This window comes from Brachyistius frenatus, unplaced genomic scaffold (genome assembly GCF_029030835.1).
Source record: "Brachyistius frenatus isolate BFR_SWC_R1_liver_20210118 unplaced genomic scaffold, ASM2903083v1 Contig_206, whole genome shotgun sequence".
Lineage (NCBI taxonomy): Eukaryota > Metazoa > Chordata > Actinopteri > Embiotocidae > Brachyistius > Brachyistius frenatus.
Window position 1 is genome coordinate 33,268 of NW_027210805.1, and position 18,891 is coordinate 52,158.

At 43.1% G+C, this 18,891-nt stretch overlaps 2 protein-coding genes across 4 annotated transcripts in view; both read right to left on the reverse strand.

The window, feature by feature from the left end:
- The window catches only part of LOC138633077 (ras and Rab interactor 2-like), a 34,582-nt gene extending 23,923 nt beyond the window's left edge, over window positions 1–10,659 (reverse strand). For both annotated transcript variants that reach the window (XM_069719089.1, XM_069719091.1), the window contains exons 1-2: window positions 10,416–10,659; window positions 3,104–3,230 (exon numbers count right to left, since the gene is read on the reverse strand). In XM_069719089.1, coding sequence (XP_069575190.1) covers window positions 3,104–3,172 — 69 coding nt within the window. In that variant the 5' untranslated portion in view covers window positions 3,173–3,230; window positions 10,416–10,659. The remainder of the gene's footprint in view (window positions 1–3,103; window positions 3,231–10,415) is intronic.
- A 2,491-nt stretch (window positions 10,660–13,150) lies between these two features.
- Window positions 13,151–18,891, reverse strand: part of LOC138633085 (sodium/potassium/calcium exchanger 3-like) — a 51,282-nt gene continuing 45,541 nt past the window's right edge. The window contains exons 13-17 of one of the 2 annotated variants that reach the window (XM_069719107.1): window positions 18,636–18,802; window positions 17,689–17,803; window positions 17,379–17,491; window positions 16,740–16,805; window positions 13,151–15,438 (exon numbers count right to left, since the gene is read on the reverse strand). In XM_069719107.1, the coding sequence (XP_069575208.1) occupies window positions 15,211–15,438; window positions 16,740–16,805; window positions 17,379–17,491; window positions 17,689–17,803; window positions 18,636–18,802 (689 nt within the window). In that variant the 3' untranslated portion in view covers window positions 13,151–15,210. Of the gene's footprint in view, window positions 15,684–16,739; window positions 16,806–17,378; window positions 17,492–17,688; window positions 17,804–18,635; window positions 18,803–18,891 lie in introns of both variants that reach the window. The other variant, XM_069719108.1, reaches the window with a different exon arrangement.

Sequence of the window (18,891 nt, forward strand, 5' to 3'; positions counted from 1 at the left end):
TGTTTCTTATAGCTCGAGTCTGCGTCTGAGTTTGTCTTTATTTTTAGCTTTAAGAGGTGTTTAATATCATCCGAAGGCGCAGAAGCAGACGAAGTGAGCAGATGCAGTCAGGTGAGAGCTGCGACTGTGAGTGCATCACCAGTTTTAGGTCCCTCGTTTAACAACATTCACACAGTAAAAGTGTATTTTATACACTTAGTTGCCAGTTTATAAGGTTATATGGAGCTAAGCGGTGGATCTGACTCCCATCTGAATCGAAACACGGCGATGCAACATCGCGCCCAACGATAGCCGTAACCTGACTGCACCTCAGGCCTGTCAATCAAACAGACACGCCCCCAAAAACACAGCTTTTTTAAACCTTATTTTCAAATTAATGAGGGATTATTTTCAGACGGACCGCCAGACAACTAATAAGAAGGAGTGACTTTAGCTATCGCCACTGAGATAACTCGTGGAGACATTTTATTGACTGAGAAATTTATGAGAAGTTGAATGGAAGTCTATGGAGGCGGAGGCTTTTTGGAGCCGACCTCTAGTGGCACTCAGTGGTATTGCAGCTTAAGGCGCTTCTGCATCGGCCTCATTTTTCAGACACGGAAGCCACGAACACTTTTATGTACAAATCAGCATTTTCTGAGATTAGTAGCGTTCCTGTTGAACTCCGCTACAGCTCGGATAGTTAGACAGTCTGTTTATCTGCTCGGGCCTTAAAATGCCAAAGTGACAAGCAGTCGGATGAAGCTTGATTAAAACTCAAGTTTGGATGCTTTTATGCAGTGGCTGGAAGGTCAGCTTCAGAGTAGCATCATGCATCATCCACGACTTCAGTGCATTGCTTCACAGAGGGTTGGGCACTTCAGGTTCAGGAAGATCTTCCCAATTCCTCAGCGGCCCTGCAGGCTAACACTAACCAGGTCTAACACACACACAACACAGTTTATAGCATTCGACTGGCAGGACATGAAAGAATGATGAAGGGGAGAGCAGAACCACAGAGGAAACAGATGAACTCTAGTTTTTATAATTTTCCAGAAACAGATTGAGGGTTTTAATCAAGTGTGGTTTTGGTGTGTGCGAACCGAGAGATTTTGAGCAACTATGTGCGTGGCGGAGAAGAAAAGAGAAAACAGAAAGATTAAGGAAAGAGACACAGATGAAAGAGAGAGAGAGAGAGAGAGAGAGAGAGAGAGAGAGAGAGAGAGAGAGAGCGAGAGAGTTTTATTACTCCTGAGTGTGTGTTTGTCAGCTGGCCAACAAGTGCAGCTGGTACCGTTCATTTCCAACTCCCCATCAATATCTGGCAGAAAGTGAAGGAAAACCGTCGAGACACAGCTCCACTTTAATCAGTCAGTACTCGATTACATTTCCTGAAAATGTGAGGAGAAAGTGACAAACGACAGACGTCAGAACAAACGATGTGAGGATCTGAGGTAAGGATGAAAAGCTAACAGGATTAACTCTGACATCAACTCCGTCCCCGAGGGCGTAAATCCAGACGTTATTGAGACAGAAAGCTCAGAATGTTATTTTTGTAGCATGACAATAAAAAGCTATTTTAAACTTTATGAGAACATGTGAGTGTGAATGGTGAGTGTGGATCTGACTGAGATACACAGACTGTATATAAAAGTGGACGTAGCTTTCGGGTCTGAGAAGTGAGGCAATTGCGGAAGTGCCATGAAGTGCAGTACCACAGACGGCCACTAGAAGTTAGCTCCGGAAAGCCTCCGGCTTCGTAGACTCCCATTTAGCTTCTCTCACGAAATACAAAGTCAATAAATGTTTTTCACAAGTTATTATGATGTTGTTGGCTAAAGTCACTCCTTCTTATTAATTTTCTGGCGGTCAATCTGAAAATAATCCCGCCATTAATTGGAAATTAAACCTCAAAAAGCTGTGTTTTTAGGGGTGTGTCTGTTTGATTGACAGGCCTGTGATCCAGTCAGGTTTCCACTATGGATGGGCGGGACGCAGAGTCAGATATCCACCGCTCCCTCCTCCCGAGTTTGTCCAAATATGGTCACTTCAAAACAGCAAGATGGCGACCGGAAAAATGCCAAACATCAGTAACGGCAGTTCACAATCACAATTCAATGAGTGACGTCACTGTTGGTTGCCGCTTGCTGAACAACGCTATGCCCCGCCCACTTATAACGGAAACCTCACTGAACCCCAGGCACGTCAAGCAAACCAGTCACGCCCGCAAACGTGGCTCCATTTGCGGCCTAATATCTAATGAATGCTGGAATAATTTTCAGAAGAACACTGATCAGAAGGAGGGGATTTAGCAAATGACATCATAATGACATCATTGTGGAAAAAAACCTCCTTAACATTGTATTTTATTACAGAAGCTGACACTTTTTGGAGCCGCAGACTACATTCATTGTAATATACAGCCTATGCTCAAACTACAGATACCAGCTAGTAACTAGGCTAGTTACCTTTCACGAGTATTAGTTTTGTCCACGTTGTTATTTATGATGACAGGATTCTGATTGTTATGTTTCATAAACAACTAAATGATGAACACGTCAGTTGATTTAATGTGATCTTTTTGATTTAACGAAAGGAAACAGTAAGTTGATTTAACTTAAATCGATTAATGCTGAGGTTGTATCACCAGCTCGCTTACATTTTAATAAAGTTTTATATCCGCTAATGTACCATTTTTGCAGCATTTCTTTTCATATTCATAATTTAATCTTAATTTATTCTTTAGTGGAGAGATTGGATTTTTTTTTTTTAATCTACATATTTGCATCACCAATCTTATGCTTGGAGTAGGTTTTTTTTTCTCTTTCTTGATTGACATCAAGTTTCTTTTATGTGTAAACTTACTTGGCAATAAACCTCATTCTGATTCTTATTTTTAAACATCTGTCAGAAAAAAGGAAGTTTTGGTTTTAAGTAAGCTTTTATCAAAAATTGAAGAAGTGAAACAAGCGTAGATTGTTTGTGGGTTCTTTCCTTTTTCTAAACATCAGCCGCTGAGTCACCATTTCCCCGAAAAAAAAAAAATCAAATTTGTCACACAGGAAGTGATGCGTTACACATTTCCGAAGTGATTTTTACGTCCACAAAGCCGCTCGGCCCTCACCTTAAAGAAGCTGCCGCTCCTGTCCGAGAGGCCGCAGGTTGGGTTCCCGCTCGGGGAGCCGGAGGCCATGTTGTCTTCTCGTCCCACAGAACTGGGTCCTTATTACGTCTGTGACGAGGCTGAAGCTCTACGGGTCAAAGAAAAAACCACGTCTCAGTTGTGGTGCAACCAGAGGAAATTCCTGCTCCGGCCACAGACAGTATCATGGAGGTGCTTGTGTGCTGGAAAGCTTTCACTCTGATTCTCCTTTTTCCTTCTGCTCTTGCCCCCCCCCCCACCCCCATCTCAGGTAATTACCTCCATCATTATTATTATTATTATTATTATTATTATTATTTGGCCTGAACTTCTGTCCTCTCATTACCCGTCTGTCCTGCTTCCTCTACGGTATCATATTCTCTCTACCTTCTCGTCCTGTATTTTGTTCCCGTGTCCTCATACGTACGTGATTAAAATTTCCATCTCGTACAGCCTCGGCTCCCGACGCAGCTGCCTTCCCTTCCCCGCCCATCGTAATAGCAAGCTTCAGGCCGAGACTTCCTCTCCGCGAAGCTGTGAAAACCTAAACGTCTGGTGGTTTTTTAACCAAAATAAACACGCTGACATTTTTCCCAAATGAGCCGAGCCTGTACAGGACTCTCTTTGAATCTGTTTCTCTTTCATTATCTTCTCTATCTGTTCCTCTATCTGTGTCCGATCCATCCCTCCACCCTCCCCTCTCCGTTTGCAGCCAGGCCGAAGCTATTAGGCCGAACCCTTCCCTTCCTGGCAGAAGTTCACAGCCCCCTCGAAGCGGGGAGATGCTGCCGTTTTTGTCTGTTTCATCTCACACAGAGAGGAAGCCATCACCAACCCCTCTCCCCCTCCCACCACCCTCCCTCCCCCGCAGACGGCGCGCGGGGGTGAAAGGGAAGAAAGGAGCGCTAACAAACATGGCCGCACAGAGTCCTCGGTGTCAGCACACTTTCAAACAGTCGAACGTGAAAGTGATGACTCGGGGAAACTGAATTCCAGATCAGGTCTGCTGCGTTTGCAATGAGGCCGACAAAAACATTTTCAACTATCAACTGCGAGTCTGTGATGTGTTGCGGTGACACCACTGCGGGTATACTCCATAAAAATCGTGAAAATAATAAATTCATTATTAAACTGCACTGATCAAAAATATCCTTCATCAAAACATGTAAAAATCACTTAACTTGGCTACACGGCGCGTTTCAGGCTCTTTTAGCTAATTGTTTCGGTCGTGTGGTCCGCTTAACTGTTTTCGGTCATTTTATTTTCAGCAAAAAATGTTTTAATAAAAGCTGATCTTGCATTAATCAGGTGTAACCTCAAGCCAACAGCAGAACTAATCGACAGGGAAAAAATAATTAGTTAACAGCTAACTGGCTAGATGAGACCGTCGTCCTCTGAAGAACATCCCAACCAGACTTTTCACAGTCATTAATTAATCAACGATCCAAATCATTCTCTGGTTCCAGTTTCTAAAATTTGGGGATTAAAAGCTGTTGTTGTAAATTGAATATGTTGGTTTTTATACTGTTGTCAAAATGAGGAATAAATAATGACTTCGTTATTTGCAAAATTAATGACAGAGACAGATTAATCAGAAATATCAGTAATAGTTAAAAACCTTGAGAAACGCCACTGAGGTGAAATAAACGCTAACGTACAGTAGAGACTTGTTTCCTGACCGTGAACTGAAAATCTGGCTGCAGCGGGACGGTTTCATTTCCACCGAGATTCAGAGGATCTGAAGGGGGAACTTTAAAACATGAACTTTACTAATCACATCCCGCTGAGGTTGTTTATTTAGAAGCAGTCAGCGACAGCTCTTTGAGTTCCTCCGCTGTTGATTCTGGAAAAAAAAAAAAGACCCGGCGGCGGTGGCCGAGGCCAATGAAAGCTCGGACGTAGAGGTGAACGACGTGAACAAACCTCAAGAGTGTCGGGATGGATCAGAGGGCATGCTGGGTATTGTTAGGAAACGAGATGACCTCCCATACCGCTGCAGCTCCTCGTCACAGCTGCAGTTGGCAAAAACAACTGTGGGAAGGTTGCGAAGCCCCGAAACACTTCATCAGAAAGTGCGTGTTGTTGTTTTTTTTTTCCCCCCCTCACAAACTAAACGTCTGCGTCGTAGTGTGCGGTCATGTGTGTGTAAGAGCCTCAGCTGCAAGTAAACAAAAGCTCATCTGAGTGCCTCTTTGGTAGTTTTGTTTCAAAGCCCACTCTCATGGAGGAGCCCCTAATTTTCTCCCAGTGGGTGTCACGCCGGCCGTGAGGCCACGCTGACCTCCACCAGCGCTGGTGAATAGCCGCAGTGTTCGACGGGAGGTGGCGCGTTTTTTTTATCGTTCCCATGTTACTCTATTCTTTGCGCTAAGCTACGCTAATCGTCAACTTGAACAAGCAGATGTGAGAATCTTTGCGTCTTCGCTTTAGTTTTAACGCACAAAATTATCTGCAACTACGTCCCACATTATTTCACCTCAGTTGACGCGACGTCGTTGTTCGCATCGGCTCAGCGTCAGTTTTATACGAAGGATGAACGGCGAGGGAACTCGTCAACGTCTTTACTAAAAAAAAAAAAAAAAAATGCTGTGATGGAATTGACGGAGTGAAAAAGTCGACGACGATCTTCTTCGGTGGTAAAGCAGCGAGTTCAAGAGGACACGGGGACCTCGTGAGGACGGGAAACTGGGCGAGAAAACAAAGAGACTGGATTCATGAGACAAAGACAACCGCTGAAGAATTAAAATTCCTTCGTAGTAAGGATGAGTCGTGATTTTTAAATATTCTAATAGTTATCAAAATGTAAAAAACAAAAAAAAAAAAAAAAACGTTTAGCATACGCGACAATCGTTGTTCCTTATTTCCCCCGTTTCTACCAGCGCCTGGTTGTAATGTGTTTCTGCCGTCAGGAGGTGGCAGTAACGCAGCTAAAAGCTGTTTGCCAGCTGCTATTAAACAAAAAGGGGCGTGGCTAATAGTTATCTGTGAATTTCGAACAGTATTTTTGCTTGAACTACCCATCCGTACTTCATAGTTCCCCGTTTTTTTTTAATTTTTTTACATGAAATCACCAAAACTTGATCTAAATAATAATGTGATGGGTCAATTTACTCAAATAACAATTATTATATGGCATTAACGAATCAATATTGATCCATTTTAGTCCTTTGACATACGGCGAGACATGTCCTCATCAAATCACAAAACATCCACGACGGCGTTCACCGAAACTGTCGTGGATGTTTTGTGATGCGGCTCCACGTGTGGGGTCAGAGGTCGGGCGGAGAGGCTATTTCTTTACTTATTTATTAATAAAGTCTAATCTAACGTTCCCCGCGCTGCAGGATAAGAACCAGACGAGGGCGGCGGGAAAACAGCGAGGGCGGCATTTCATTCGAAATTCACTTCGAACACGTTGAAAGCCGCCCCTTAAAAAGTCGGGAGCAGAGAAAAGAGCAACAAGTGCGTCTCCTCTTCGCAGAGCAGAATGTGGGTCAGCGGTTCTCGGTGAGTTCAGCCCGAACCCGCTGGCCCACGTTGTGTTCATTAAGGAGGACCAAAAAAAAAAAAAAAAACTGTTTTAACGCGAGGAGGACGGACGGACGGCTCCGATGACTTTCATTCTTTCCATGAAATGTTTGCGAAAGCATCTGTCAGTCGAACACCGGCGGCCCGACCCCCTAATCACAGCCCCGAGGCCAGGACGCTCCAAACTGTCGCCGAGGCCAGTTATGATGAGAGCGGACAGAATCGCGGTCGGGAACCGTGTCGGGCACCGGCGACGCCCAGAGTTTCCATACTGAAGGTCAGCAGGGGGAAAAAATAAAATAAATAAAAGAAGCCCGGACTGTTTTCCTCCTTTTAAATTCTACACTGGATCGGGACTGCGGCCCGCGGTGCAGCGAGGTGATGTCTCGAACCTCTGATGACTGAGAAGAAGAAGGAGGAGGAGGAGGAGGAGGAGGAGGAGGAGGAAGAGGAGGGTGACAGGAAACGAAGAGGAAACACTGTAATTACCGAGATGGAGGAGACAGAGAGGGTAAACAAACACGGCAATTTACGGACGATGTTTTGATCGATAAGCTGTGAAAATAGCAACAAAAAAAACAAAAAAAGCCTTAAGAGCCTTTAATAAGATAAATACAGAGCTGGCTCCAGCAGCGGGATTGGTAACCATAGGAACCAGCTAGTCAGCTTCGCTTAAATCTTCCTGCGAGCAACGCCAAAGCGAAGTGATTAACACGCCCGACGCGTAACAACAACCAGACAACTCGGCTCAGGTTTCCCTCCGCGTCTTGTCCAGACGCCAAAAAACATCGCGTCGCGAAGACGTTGAAGGAATCTGTCCCGGTAAATCGGATTCTGATAGAACGCAAAGTCGTTGCCGTGACAACGCACGACGCTTCACAATATGGGATAGTTGAGACGGATTCTGAAAACGTGGACGCTTCATAAACTTCCCCCGTGTGAAATATGGTCGCAGTCTGTTCCTCAGTTATGCTGCTGAATAACGGACAGTTCATGGATTCTGGTTTCTTGAGAACGTTATGATGTCAAAGTGAAGTTGACCTTTGACCTTCTGGATATAAAGTGTCATCGCCTCATTGTTTCATCCTGTTAGACCTTTCTGGGATCGGATTTTTTTTTTTTTTTTTTTTTCCCAGACTTAGCACGTGAATTCTTGAGTTGTGAACACAAACGTGTTTAAAAACAATAATGTTTAATGAAAATAAATGTCAGGTTTGTTGGAAAGCTGCAGGAAGCTCGGGGTTTACAGTGCTTTGTGATTTAATTCGTTGAATCTCCACAACAAAAGTGGGAAGTGAAAAGTCATCTGGACCCACAGAGTCGCAATAGACACATTTGCGGGAAATAAATTAGGTGTAAATAAACCAGAATTATCCATTAAGATCCGGTCAAACAGCACAGTTGGTTGCTTTTCTCTCTAATATGAGCAGAAACACCAAAACTTCATTTCAAATTTGGGCAATTTTACTCTTGAAGAGCCTCCAAGACGAATTCAACAGATCTGACATCAGCGGATCTTCAGCTCCTGTGAAAGCGTTCAGCGTCGGGTTCACTCTCACGCCGGTAACTCGAGCATCTGCCGGAGTGACATCGCTTTTCATAAACCTGTGGAGTTTTTCTGCTCCGTTGTCAAAAAGCCGCGGACAGAAGTGGTTTCGACAGGGACTCCTCGTTCTTAAAGGAACGACGCGAACCCCCCCCCCCAAAAAAAAAACTTAATCAGCTTCATAACCTGAATCCGGCCCCTGCTGCGAGGTTCTCTTTCATCAAAATACCTTTCTGCTGACTCGTGTCCCCGGAGCAGGACGTGACGAAGGCTGTTTGTGCAGAAAAATCCCATGAAGGTTAAGCTCTTTAACAGATTCCAAAGAAGCTTAAATGAGGTAACTCGCCCCGTTATTATCCTGATAAATGTCAGAGAACTGCTCGTTCAGAAAAGAAAGAGGAGGCGAGAGCTGCGGTGTGTTCAGGCTCAGACACGGCTCTGAATGAAAACAAATCTCGGAGGAGAGAAAGTCAGCTGGAACGCAATCAAAAGAATTCAAAGTATTGATGGTGAAAAATAAAACGGGAAATTAATAAGTAAGGTACCGTGTGAAAGTTATTAGAGGCGGTCGAGGGGCTTTAAAACTTTGGGGCGGGGTTTTTGTCTTTCTTCTGTTTGCTGAAGGGAAAGGTGTTTTATTTATTCTATTTTCGGCTTTGTTTACAACCCCGCTTCGGAAAAAAAAAAGTTGCGACGCTGTCTAACGTCTAAATAACAACAACGAAACCTGTGTTTGCGAACTGAAAAACATCCGGCGCAACTGTTAAGCAGCTGAAATCCCACATCAGGCAAACATGGCAAAACACGTCACTTTCAAAACTCCAGAACCTGGTCTCCTCAGTTCCCCAAACGTTTACAGAGTTTTGTTAAAACAAGAGGGGAATGCAACGAGGTGGCAAACATGTCCCAACTTTTTTTGAAAAGGGGGAGCGAGCGGTGGATCTGACTGATCTGATTGGAAACCTGCCGATACTACATCCCGCCCACCGATAGCTGTAACCTGACTGCACCACAGGCCTGTCAATCAAACACCCCCCCCCCCAAAAAAAAAAAAAAAAAAAAAAAAAAAGAAAAACACAGCTTTTTGAGCCTCATTTTCTAATTAATGACGGGACGGGACACAATCAGAGACACGCGACAGATCTGATTGGAAATCCAAGGACACTTTGCCCCACCCACTTATTGCAGAAACCTGACTGCACCACAGGACTGTCAATCAAACAGACGCCCCCAAATATACCGCTCTTTGAGGCCTAATATCTAATTAATGATGGAATAATTTTCAGATGGACTGCCGGAAAACTAACAAAGAATGACTTTAGCTAACAACATCAAAATAACGAATGGAAACATAATTCATGACTTAAAATTTTAATGACAGAAGTTGAATGGGAGTCTATGGAGCTGGAGGTTTTTTGGAGCCGACCTCTAGAGGCACTCGGTGGTATTGCAGCTTAAGGCGCTTCCGCATCGGCCTCATTTTTCAGACACCGGAAGCTACGTCCACGAAGATAAAAACTTATAATATCAGACAAATATGAATAAGTTTAAACACGTAATGATCCAGGCTGAAAGCAGCCCACTTTTTTTGAACCATCTTTAGTCTCAACATACTTTGCAAACCCAGTAATCTCGCTTGTTGTTTGTAACCCCAGCAAAAAAGGTGGCTAAAGCGTGACGTCAGAGTGGGTAGCTCCGCCCCCCCCTCCCTACCAATACTTTTTCTACAGTGCCTAAAAAAAAAATACCATCAGACTGTATGCATCATGTGGAGGTCGTTTTTCAAAGTAAAAGACAGTTCTTTGAAGTCTGTGTGATATACAGCCAGACACATGGGTTCACTTTTTACTACAGCTTTAAGTTATCTGTTAAGGCTGCAGATATCTGAGGGGGGAAAGTAGCATAGCAAGGTCTTTGAGTGACCTTCCTGAACTTAAAAAACAAAACAAAACAAAAAAAAAACGCTGCTGCTGAGATAAAAAATTAGACCCAGAGAGAGAGGAGGGAAGGAAGAAAGGAAAGGGAGGGGAGGGGAGGGGAGGGAGGGAGCCTGATGGGAAAAACAAACCCAACTCATGTAAACAAAGCAAAGAGTTGAGTTTTCAGACACACAGATGAAGTCATCCAGGAAAAACTTCCATCAAACTCAGTTAGAAATAAACGACACGTCGTGCTTTTTCTTCAAAAGATGGGTCAGCAGACAAAGACAGCTCCGCTCACCTTCGAGTCGTCGCCGCACTAACTCGCTCTTTTCCAGCTGTTGCGCTCCATCATATAAAAAAAAAAAAAAAAAAAAACACACACAAAAAAACAACAACAAGAAAACCAAAAACAAACTCCGATGTCCTCTGCGTGTTTCCGGTTCGTTTGGTGACTAACGAGGAGCCTCGGAAGTTGTTTTTTTTTTCCCCCCCGTGAACTCCGCCGCTTACATGGTTTAAAATGCCGGGAGAAGACGCGGAGACCCCGGGCGCGGATCAGAGGACTGTGAGGTGTGAGGGACACCGGGGCATTGAGGAGGAGGAGGAGGAGGAGGAAGAGGAGGGCTGTAATATGACACCTCCAGCTGATTGGCTAAAGAGATGAAAACATCTTGTCAAATTTTGTCTATAAATGTTGCATTCAGTGTTGAATTAGAAAAGAGAAGTGGTGACATTTATTTATTTATTTTTTTTTTACTACTTTTAATACTACTTTATATTTCCGGTCCGCATTTCAGAGGGAAATATTGCACTTTTTTTTACTCCACTGTATTTATTTCAAAGCTGAAGTTACTTTTCAGATCAATATTTTAATTATTAAAAACATGATCAGTTTGTTAAATATCAATTGTTATAAGCAGATTAGAAGTTTCAGCAGAATCGTGTGTTGAAATTAGCTCGACGACATTAAAATGCTGCTATCATACGTTAATAATATTCCAGTAATTTATAGATGATTAATATAAAAACTCTTTGCACTTTGCATACTGAGTACTTTTCATACTTTAATCATATTTTGCTGACCGTACTTATACTTTTACTTAAGTAAGATTTTGAATGCAGGACTTGTACTTGTAACTTAAAAAAAAATGTTATTGTGGGATTTCTTACTTATAAGTAAAAGATCTGAGTTCGTTCACTGCTGGTTAATATCTAACTTTACATTTGAATCATTTTAAACTCAAACTGAAGCGGCTTTTGAAGAATGTTCAGTAAAGTAGTCGTGAATGATCTGGTGCATCTGGTCTGGTTTTATGGTGCATTTCTCTCATAATTTCTCTCGTATTCTTCTGTCTGTAGTTTTTTGCCTCAGGATTTGAACGTACACATCCACTGACACACCTGCAAAGGTTGGTCGGGTGTACGGTCATGTAGCTCCAGGCCCTGATGAAGACCACAAGCCGAAAAACACAGTGGACTATATAAAGTTTTTGGATACTCGAAGTGTTGCTGGAATATTTACTTGTTTCCCAGTGTTTATTTTTTCGATAGTAAACGAAAAATTTGGGTGTTTTGTCCGCTGGTCAGACGAAATACATTTGAATGAGTTCATTTGGATGTGTGTGTGTGTGTGTGGGGGGGGGGGGTTATAATACAGGCTTTGCGATTGTGGAGCCTTTTACTGACTGAATCTGGGTTTCTTGTTTGAACAGGTGGAAAGTCCGAGCCGGCCTTGAAGGGTTAAGGTGACAGGGTGGTGGGGGCGGGAGGGGGTGGGGGTGGGGGGGTTGTTATAATATCATAGCAGCAGGAGGATACTAAGAAAATATTAATAAAACTGGAGAGGGTCTTGCTTTATTGAAAGAATAACATAACCCCACACACACACACACACTCCCTCCCTACTACAATAATTTATTTACAGCCCCTATTGTGTCATATCCAGAGAGTTCAGGGTTGTTGCCTCACAGCTGTGGAGCTTTTGGACTGAATCGGGTATTCAAAAAATAGTCTCAGAGTTAATAAAATGTCATCTACTTTTAACTATGTAACCCACGTTAATAGGAATATTAGAGGGGGGGGGGAAATCATCCTTAAATAATGTAGACATCTTTATCTTTCAACCCCTTTTCTAAAAAAGTTGGGACGCTTTGTTCAAATTTAACAAAGCCCAGAGAAGGTGGCGGTGTTTCTGGATCATGTTTATATTTAGTTTTTTCTTTGCATGGTAGAGTTTTTACCTGCATTTGTGGATGCAGCAACAAACTGTGTTCACGGACACATGTTTTGTTTTTTAAGTGTTCCTGAGCCCATGCAATGATTTCCAGGACAGAACTGTTTGTTTTTAATGCAATTCCGCCTGAGGGTCCGAAGATCACGACCATCCAATAGAGATTTTCAGCCTTGTCCCGTGTGTACAGAGATTTCTCCAGATTATCTGAATTTGTTAATGATATTATGAACTGTAGATGATGAAATCCACAAATTCTTTGAAAATTTTACGTTGAGGAACATTATGTTGCACTGTTTGCTCACACAGTCTTTTACAGAATAATGAACCCCTCCCCATCTTCACTGCTGAGACTCTGCCTCGCTAAAATGCTCTTTTTATACCCAATAATATTACTGATCTGTTGCCAGGTAACCTAATTAGTTGTGAGATGTTCCACCAGGTGTTTTTTTTTAGCACTACACAACTTTTCCAGTCTTTGTTGTCCCCGTCCAAACTTTTTTGAAAAGTGTTGCTACCGTCAAATTGAAAATGAGTATATATTTTGCATGAAATATTAACAATTCTGTTTCAACATTTGATATGTTGTCATTGGTCTATTTTCAATTAAATATGGGTTTTATGTGATTTGCAAATTATTGCACTCTGTTTTAATTTAAATTTTACACAGCGTCCAAACTTCTTTTGGAAATGGAGTTTCCAAATTTTGTATTTTAGGAAACAAACTGTTATGGCTGATTGTTGTCCAAATAAACAGATGAATCCAGGTGGTGCAGCTCATAAAGACATGAGAAAACGATGTGTGTATGTAAATCAGTTTATTGCAAGAAGACCACTGGGAACAAGGCCAACATCTTAATCTCTTTCTGGCTCTGAGCTCGGCCCAGAGGTCCTCATCAACAAAAATGAGGATTTACAAACACATCAACAGACATGAGCATTAAACGACAATAATTAGCTGAAAACTAACTGCTGTAGGCCTACATTCTAAATACTGTATATATCTCAAATATAACTGCTCACCAGAGGTTATTCCAACATCTGTGTTTATAATAGCATATTCCTCCTGATATGTACAGCATAATCAAGACAGTGCCGTTTGGATCTTTGAAATGCATTAAAATTACACACAAAATAATTGGAAGTATGAAAGAGGCATGCAAAAACCGACCAGTATTTATTCTCTATGTAGCCTACCTGAAAACATACCCAAATCACAGCCGTCCCTTTGAGGTGTAAAGCAGCTCTACAGCGCCCTCTAGTGGCTGCAGGAAGAGCATCATCCTTTTAATTAATCAGAAAATTCATGAAATGAAATGAAAAAATACATATCTTCCACATTTTGTCTGAAAACATGCTGAAACAGAGTGGCAATACTGTTGACATTTTTTTTTTTTTTTTTTTTTTTTTTTTTTTGGGGCTCAAACACAGTCTGAAGCCTCAAAATACAAGGAATGGCACAAGAGTTCAACACTGTGTTTATGAAACAATATGCTGTGAGAGTTCAGAGGGTGGCGTGCCATCACTACACACTTCCTGTTTCCTGTTTGGTTTCCTCACTAAGTCAACATGCGAGGGGATTGGACGACATGTTCGGACCAGTGAGACGCGCGTAAAAGATGCATTCCCCTCTTTTTCCAAACTAACATACAAATGTCGCAGTATCTTTCCAAACTATACAAAACTTATAAATTATAAAGTTCTATTCTTAAATATAAACAACATCAAGTCAGTTTCCAGTACTTAGGTTATATATTAGATACAGTACATCGTACAGCTCCGTTAACAAAGAGTGGAGAGCCTTCCATTGAAGTCACTGTACACGATCCAAAGGGCTGAAACTGGTGCTTAGACATGATCTTTGAATAAATTAATTCATAAATAAATCATGATTATGTCTTCCCAGTAACAGTGGTATCCTTGGTTCTCCTCCGGACTGTCTTACACACACACACACACACACACACACACACACACACACACACACACACACACACACACACACACACACACACACACACACACACACACACACACACACACACACACACACACACACACACTCGCACACACACACACTCGCACACACACACTGTGCACTCGACTCTTTAAGTCCAAAATCTACGACTCCTATTCTAAAAATACTTTTGGCTTTAAGAAGTAACAACGTTATACTCAGACTAAAAACTAACTCTTTTAATATAGTAGAAGAAGGGAACTTTAACTTCAGTAGTTACATGTTTAGAAGTACCTGTAGACGCTTTGCAATAGAATAATAAAAAGAATTAAATCTCTAATCCATAAAGTGACAGTGCTGGATGTCAGTTCCTGGTAGATCCCTTTCGGAGAGTAAAAGCCTCACATCTACTCGGATATGAAAGAAAAAAAAAAAACAGCCAAGAATTGACTCTATGTGAATGGTGTTAAATACCTGTCAGTGCAAAGCAAAGAGCTGTGGGTGGTACAGCATGCTGTGGCGGCCGGTACTGAGCACGGGAGACGTGTCAAAGCTTTTTTTTTTTTTTTTTTTTTTACTGGCGGACCCAAATCACTAAAAGTAAAACATACAACAATATCATCGGATCGTTTTGGACTTCGCGAGACCGAACCGGGTTTTGTGCATAAAGAGAATCCCAAAACATGAGCTAATATTAGTACTTATATAATCCTCAAATATATACAGAGAAAAGCCAGTTTTTGCTTAAAAATACCTTAATCATGTGCTTATATCCAAACTTGTACAAAGAGTAACAAACAATCCAGCTCAAAAGCGCTGGTTTTCTCTCTCTCGTCTAGCCTCCGTTAGTCAGTTACAGTAGCAGCTTGGTCACCAACAGTAGCCTAACCGTCGGTGGTAATACAGTTAAGGTCCCTCCAGCCAACCTTTTGATTCATTGGCAGCAATCTCTGCTGCTGCGACTTTCTCTTCCAGTCTGGTCCCAAAAAACAAAACAAAAACTCCGGTGTCCTCTCCCTTGCGTGTATTGCACCAAAGACAAATCATACAGAGCTCTATTTCTCTAAAAAAATAAAAGGTAGGACTTGGTTCCAAGGCGCCGAGAAACTGGAAGCCAGGTGAGGTGTCCTCCATCTGCCAGAGGAAGAAGTAGGAGGAGAAGGAGAAGAAGAAGAAGAAGAAGACGAGGAGGAGGAGGAGGAAGAGGAGGAGGAGGAGGAAGGAGGTCAGTGGATGTCTCGGCACATGGGGAGGTTGACGAAGATGAAGACGTTGAACTCGATGAGGATGGAGAAGCACAGGAAGATGGCGTACAGGACGATGCAGGCGAAACCCAGTCGCCGGTCCAGAGTCCATTTGTTTAAATGGACGCCGAGAACCTGAAGACACAATCAGAGAGACACAGTCACAGAGACACAATCAGAGAGACACAATCAGAGAGACACCGTCAGAGAGACACAATCAGAGAGACACAATCATAGAGACAGAATCACAGAGACACTATCAGAGAGACACAACGGATCTGATTGGAAATCCAAGGACACTATGCCCCGCCCACCTATAGCAGAAACCTCACTGCACCACAGGTCTGTCAATCTAACAGACACGCCCCCAAACATACCGCTCTTTGAGGCCTAATATCTAATTAATGATGGAATAATTTTCAGATGGACTGCCAGAAAACTAATAAGAAGCAGTGACTTTAGTTAACAACACCATAATAACTCATGGAATAAATGTACTGACTGTGTATTTAATGAGAGAAGTTGAATGGGAGTCTATGGAGCCGACCTCTAGTGGCACTCTGTCGTATTGCACTTTAAGGTATTTCCACACTGGCCTCACTTTAGCTACATCCACTTTAATACACAGTCGGTGTGCAACACCCCTTCATTAATTTTCAGGGGGCGGAGCTTTTGAAGGAGCGGTGAATTTGTTTGACTGTTGAGCTCGAATATCAACGATATATCTCCAGAATAGCAGACTCTTCCTTCAACTTTTCAAATGACCCAAATACGCATAGTCTTTGTTGTAGATTTTTTTCGACAGCTACATAGAAGAGAAACATGAGGTCATGTGCAGTCAGCTGGTTGACTTCAGTCTGTTTGACTGGTGACCCCTTAAAATAATCAACTTACAACTCCAACATTTTCAGGCCTAAAGACATAGAAAAAAAAAAGCAGAAAAGAATGAAACGCAGCTAATTTTATGAAGCAGAAACAAACTCGTTATTTTCCCTGCAAACTCTCAGATTCGTCTCGGACGTCACGATCCCCGGGGTAGGGAACTGTATCTCTGCTGAAAGCTGGCGGGGACGTGTTCACATTATTCCTACATAAATCTGTGCCTGCGATGCATGTTTGATGAACGTTGTTCTGACACTGAATCACCAGGACAAACCTCATACAGGAAGCTGCAACACATCTCGTACTTACTGTGACGAACACTGAAGCGAGTAGGAGTCCGACAGAGAATATGAGTCCTCTGCTGTTCAGATGGATCTGAGGAGACAAGACGTAGAGACATAAAAACACCGTCAGGTTCCTAAATGACCTGAAAACACAGTATTTTTATTAAGTCTAATAAGACAACTAAGCCCTGATTTACTAAAATGTGTTTTAATTTCCAAATTTCATCTATTGATCTTTTGGTTTTTCCCCACAGCAGTGACTTTCTCGCTGAAAAATCTCTCATAATCTTTTGTTCTCGTTATATTTTTATTTCTTAATTCCAATGGGATCAAATTTCCTTTTCCCTTTGCGGTCATTCTGTGTTTTTTCATGACTGGAATCGCTTTAAAATACTCAAAACACCTCATTTAAACCGAGCGATTTGCACCCGATATCGGTGACGCACCCGCAAAATAAAATAAAAATGTGCAAACTCATGGAGTAAACACCCAATTTAGTACCCTTTTAGAGATCTTAGTAAATCAAGCCCGTAATATCTTCTCAGATGATAAACTGCGGTGCCCTCGCAAACAAACTGCTCTCATCCTTCACGAGCACATTCCTGTTCTATTCTGGTCCGAGTCGAGCTGAATCTCCCCCCCGGCAGAGCCGAGCGGCACTCACGATGGAGCCGTAGTCGATGCAGAGCGTTTGCAGCGTCCAGGGCAGGCCCAGGCCCACCAGGATGTCAAACACATTACTGCCGATGGAGTTGGAGATGGCCATGTCTCCCAGACCTGAGGCGAGGAGAGCAAAACTGTCAAGGTCTGTGTACAGTCGGGGAGACAAGTTGACTGTGACAAACGATATTCAGCCACGCAGCGCCGCTTCCTCCTCTTGTTTTTTGTTTTATTCAACACGTGTATTGATTTCAGCTTCATGCGCTCGCTCTCTCTCTCTCTCTCTGTGTGTGTGTGTGTGTGTGTGTGTGTACCTTGTCGCGCTACGATAACACTGGCCATGCAGTCCGGGACGCTGGTGCCCGCTGCCAGGAAGGTGATGCCCATGATGACATCGGGGATGCCGAGAGTGAAGCCGATCACGGTCACCTGAAAAGGAGACGGACGGTGACTCGACACGCCGGCTTCTTATTGTCTTTTTAATCGTCCTCTTCCTAAAGCTGACCTTTGACCTTTTGCCCCCCCCCCCCCCCCCCAAAAAAAAATCCAATCAGTTCATTCTCGGTATCTAGTGAATGGTTTTTTTTACCAAGTTTGACCAAATTCTCTTGAGCCGTTCTTGAGATATTTAAACAGCAACCAACACTAATGTCACCTGTTGGTTTTTGAACGGCCGTTCAAAGAAGTGACCATATTTGGATGAGCTGGGGGAGGAGCGAGTGGTGGATCTGACTGTTCTGATTGGAAACCCGGCGATGCTACGTCCCACCCACTGATAACTGTAACCTGACTGCACCACAGGCCTGTCAATCAAACGGACACACCCCCAAAAACACGTCTTTTTGAGGCTTATTTTTCTGAGGATTTTTTTTCAGATGGACCGCCAGAAAACTAATAAGACGGAGTGACTTTAACAAACAACACCGAGATAACTGGTGGAGAAATGTTGTTGACTGAGAATCGTATGAGAGAAGTTGAATGGGAGTCTATGGCGCCGGAGGCTTTTTGGAGCCAACCTCTAGTGGCACTCTGTGGTATTACAGCTTAATATTTCAGACCCGGAAGCTACGTCCACTTTTATATACAGTCTGTGGAGATATCACGCTTACGAGAACGGGACAGACAGACGGACAACCCAAAAAACATAAATCCCTCTTGCTGGGGATATCGCCGGTGCCGAGGCATGTAAATCCAGTTGAGCAGAAGCGGTTTTAACACCCTTGAAAGTTCAGTGTGTGAGTGAGTGACTGATCGGACTCACCATCCAGACCATGATGTACGAGAGGCCAGCGATCCACATGGTGGCGGTGAAGAAGGAGACCATGAACCACCTCTCCCAGCGGCGCTTGGCACAGTTGGGCACGGTGAAGAACAGCAGCAGGGACAGCGGCCACATGGTCACCCACTTCAGCTTGTTGCACGCACCCGCTGCACGGACACGCACAGGACAACACGTGTTGTCATGGGTTTAATCGAGCAATAATACAGGAGAGGGTGCGCCGATGATGTCGTTAGAG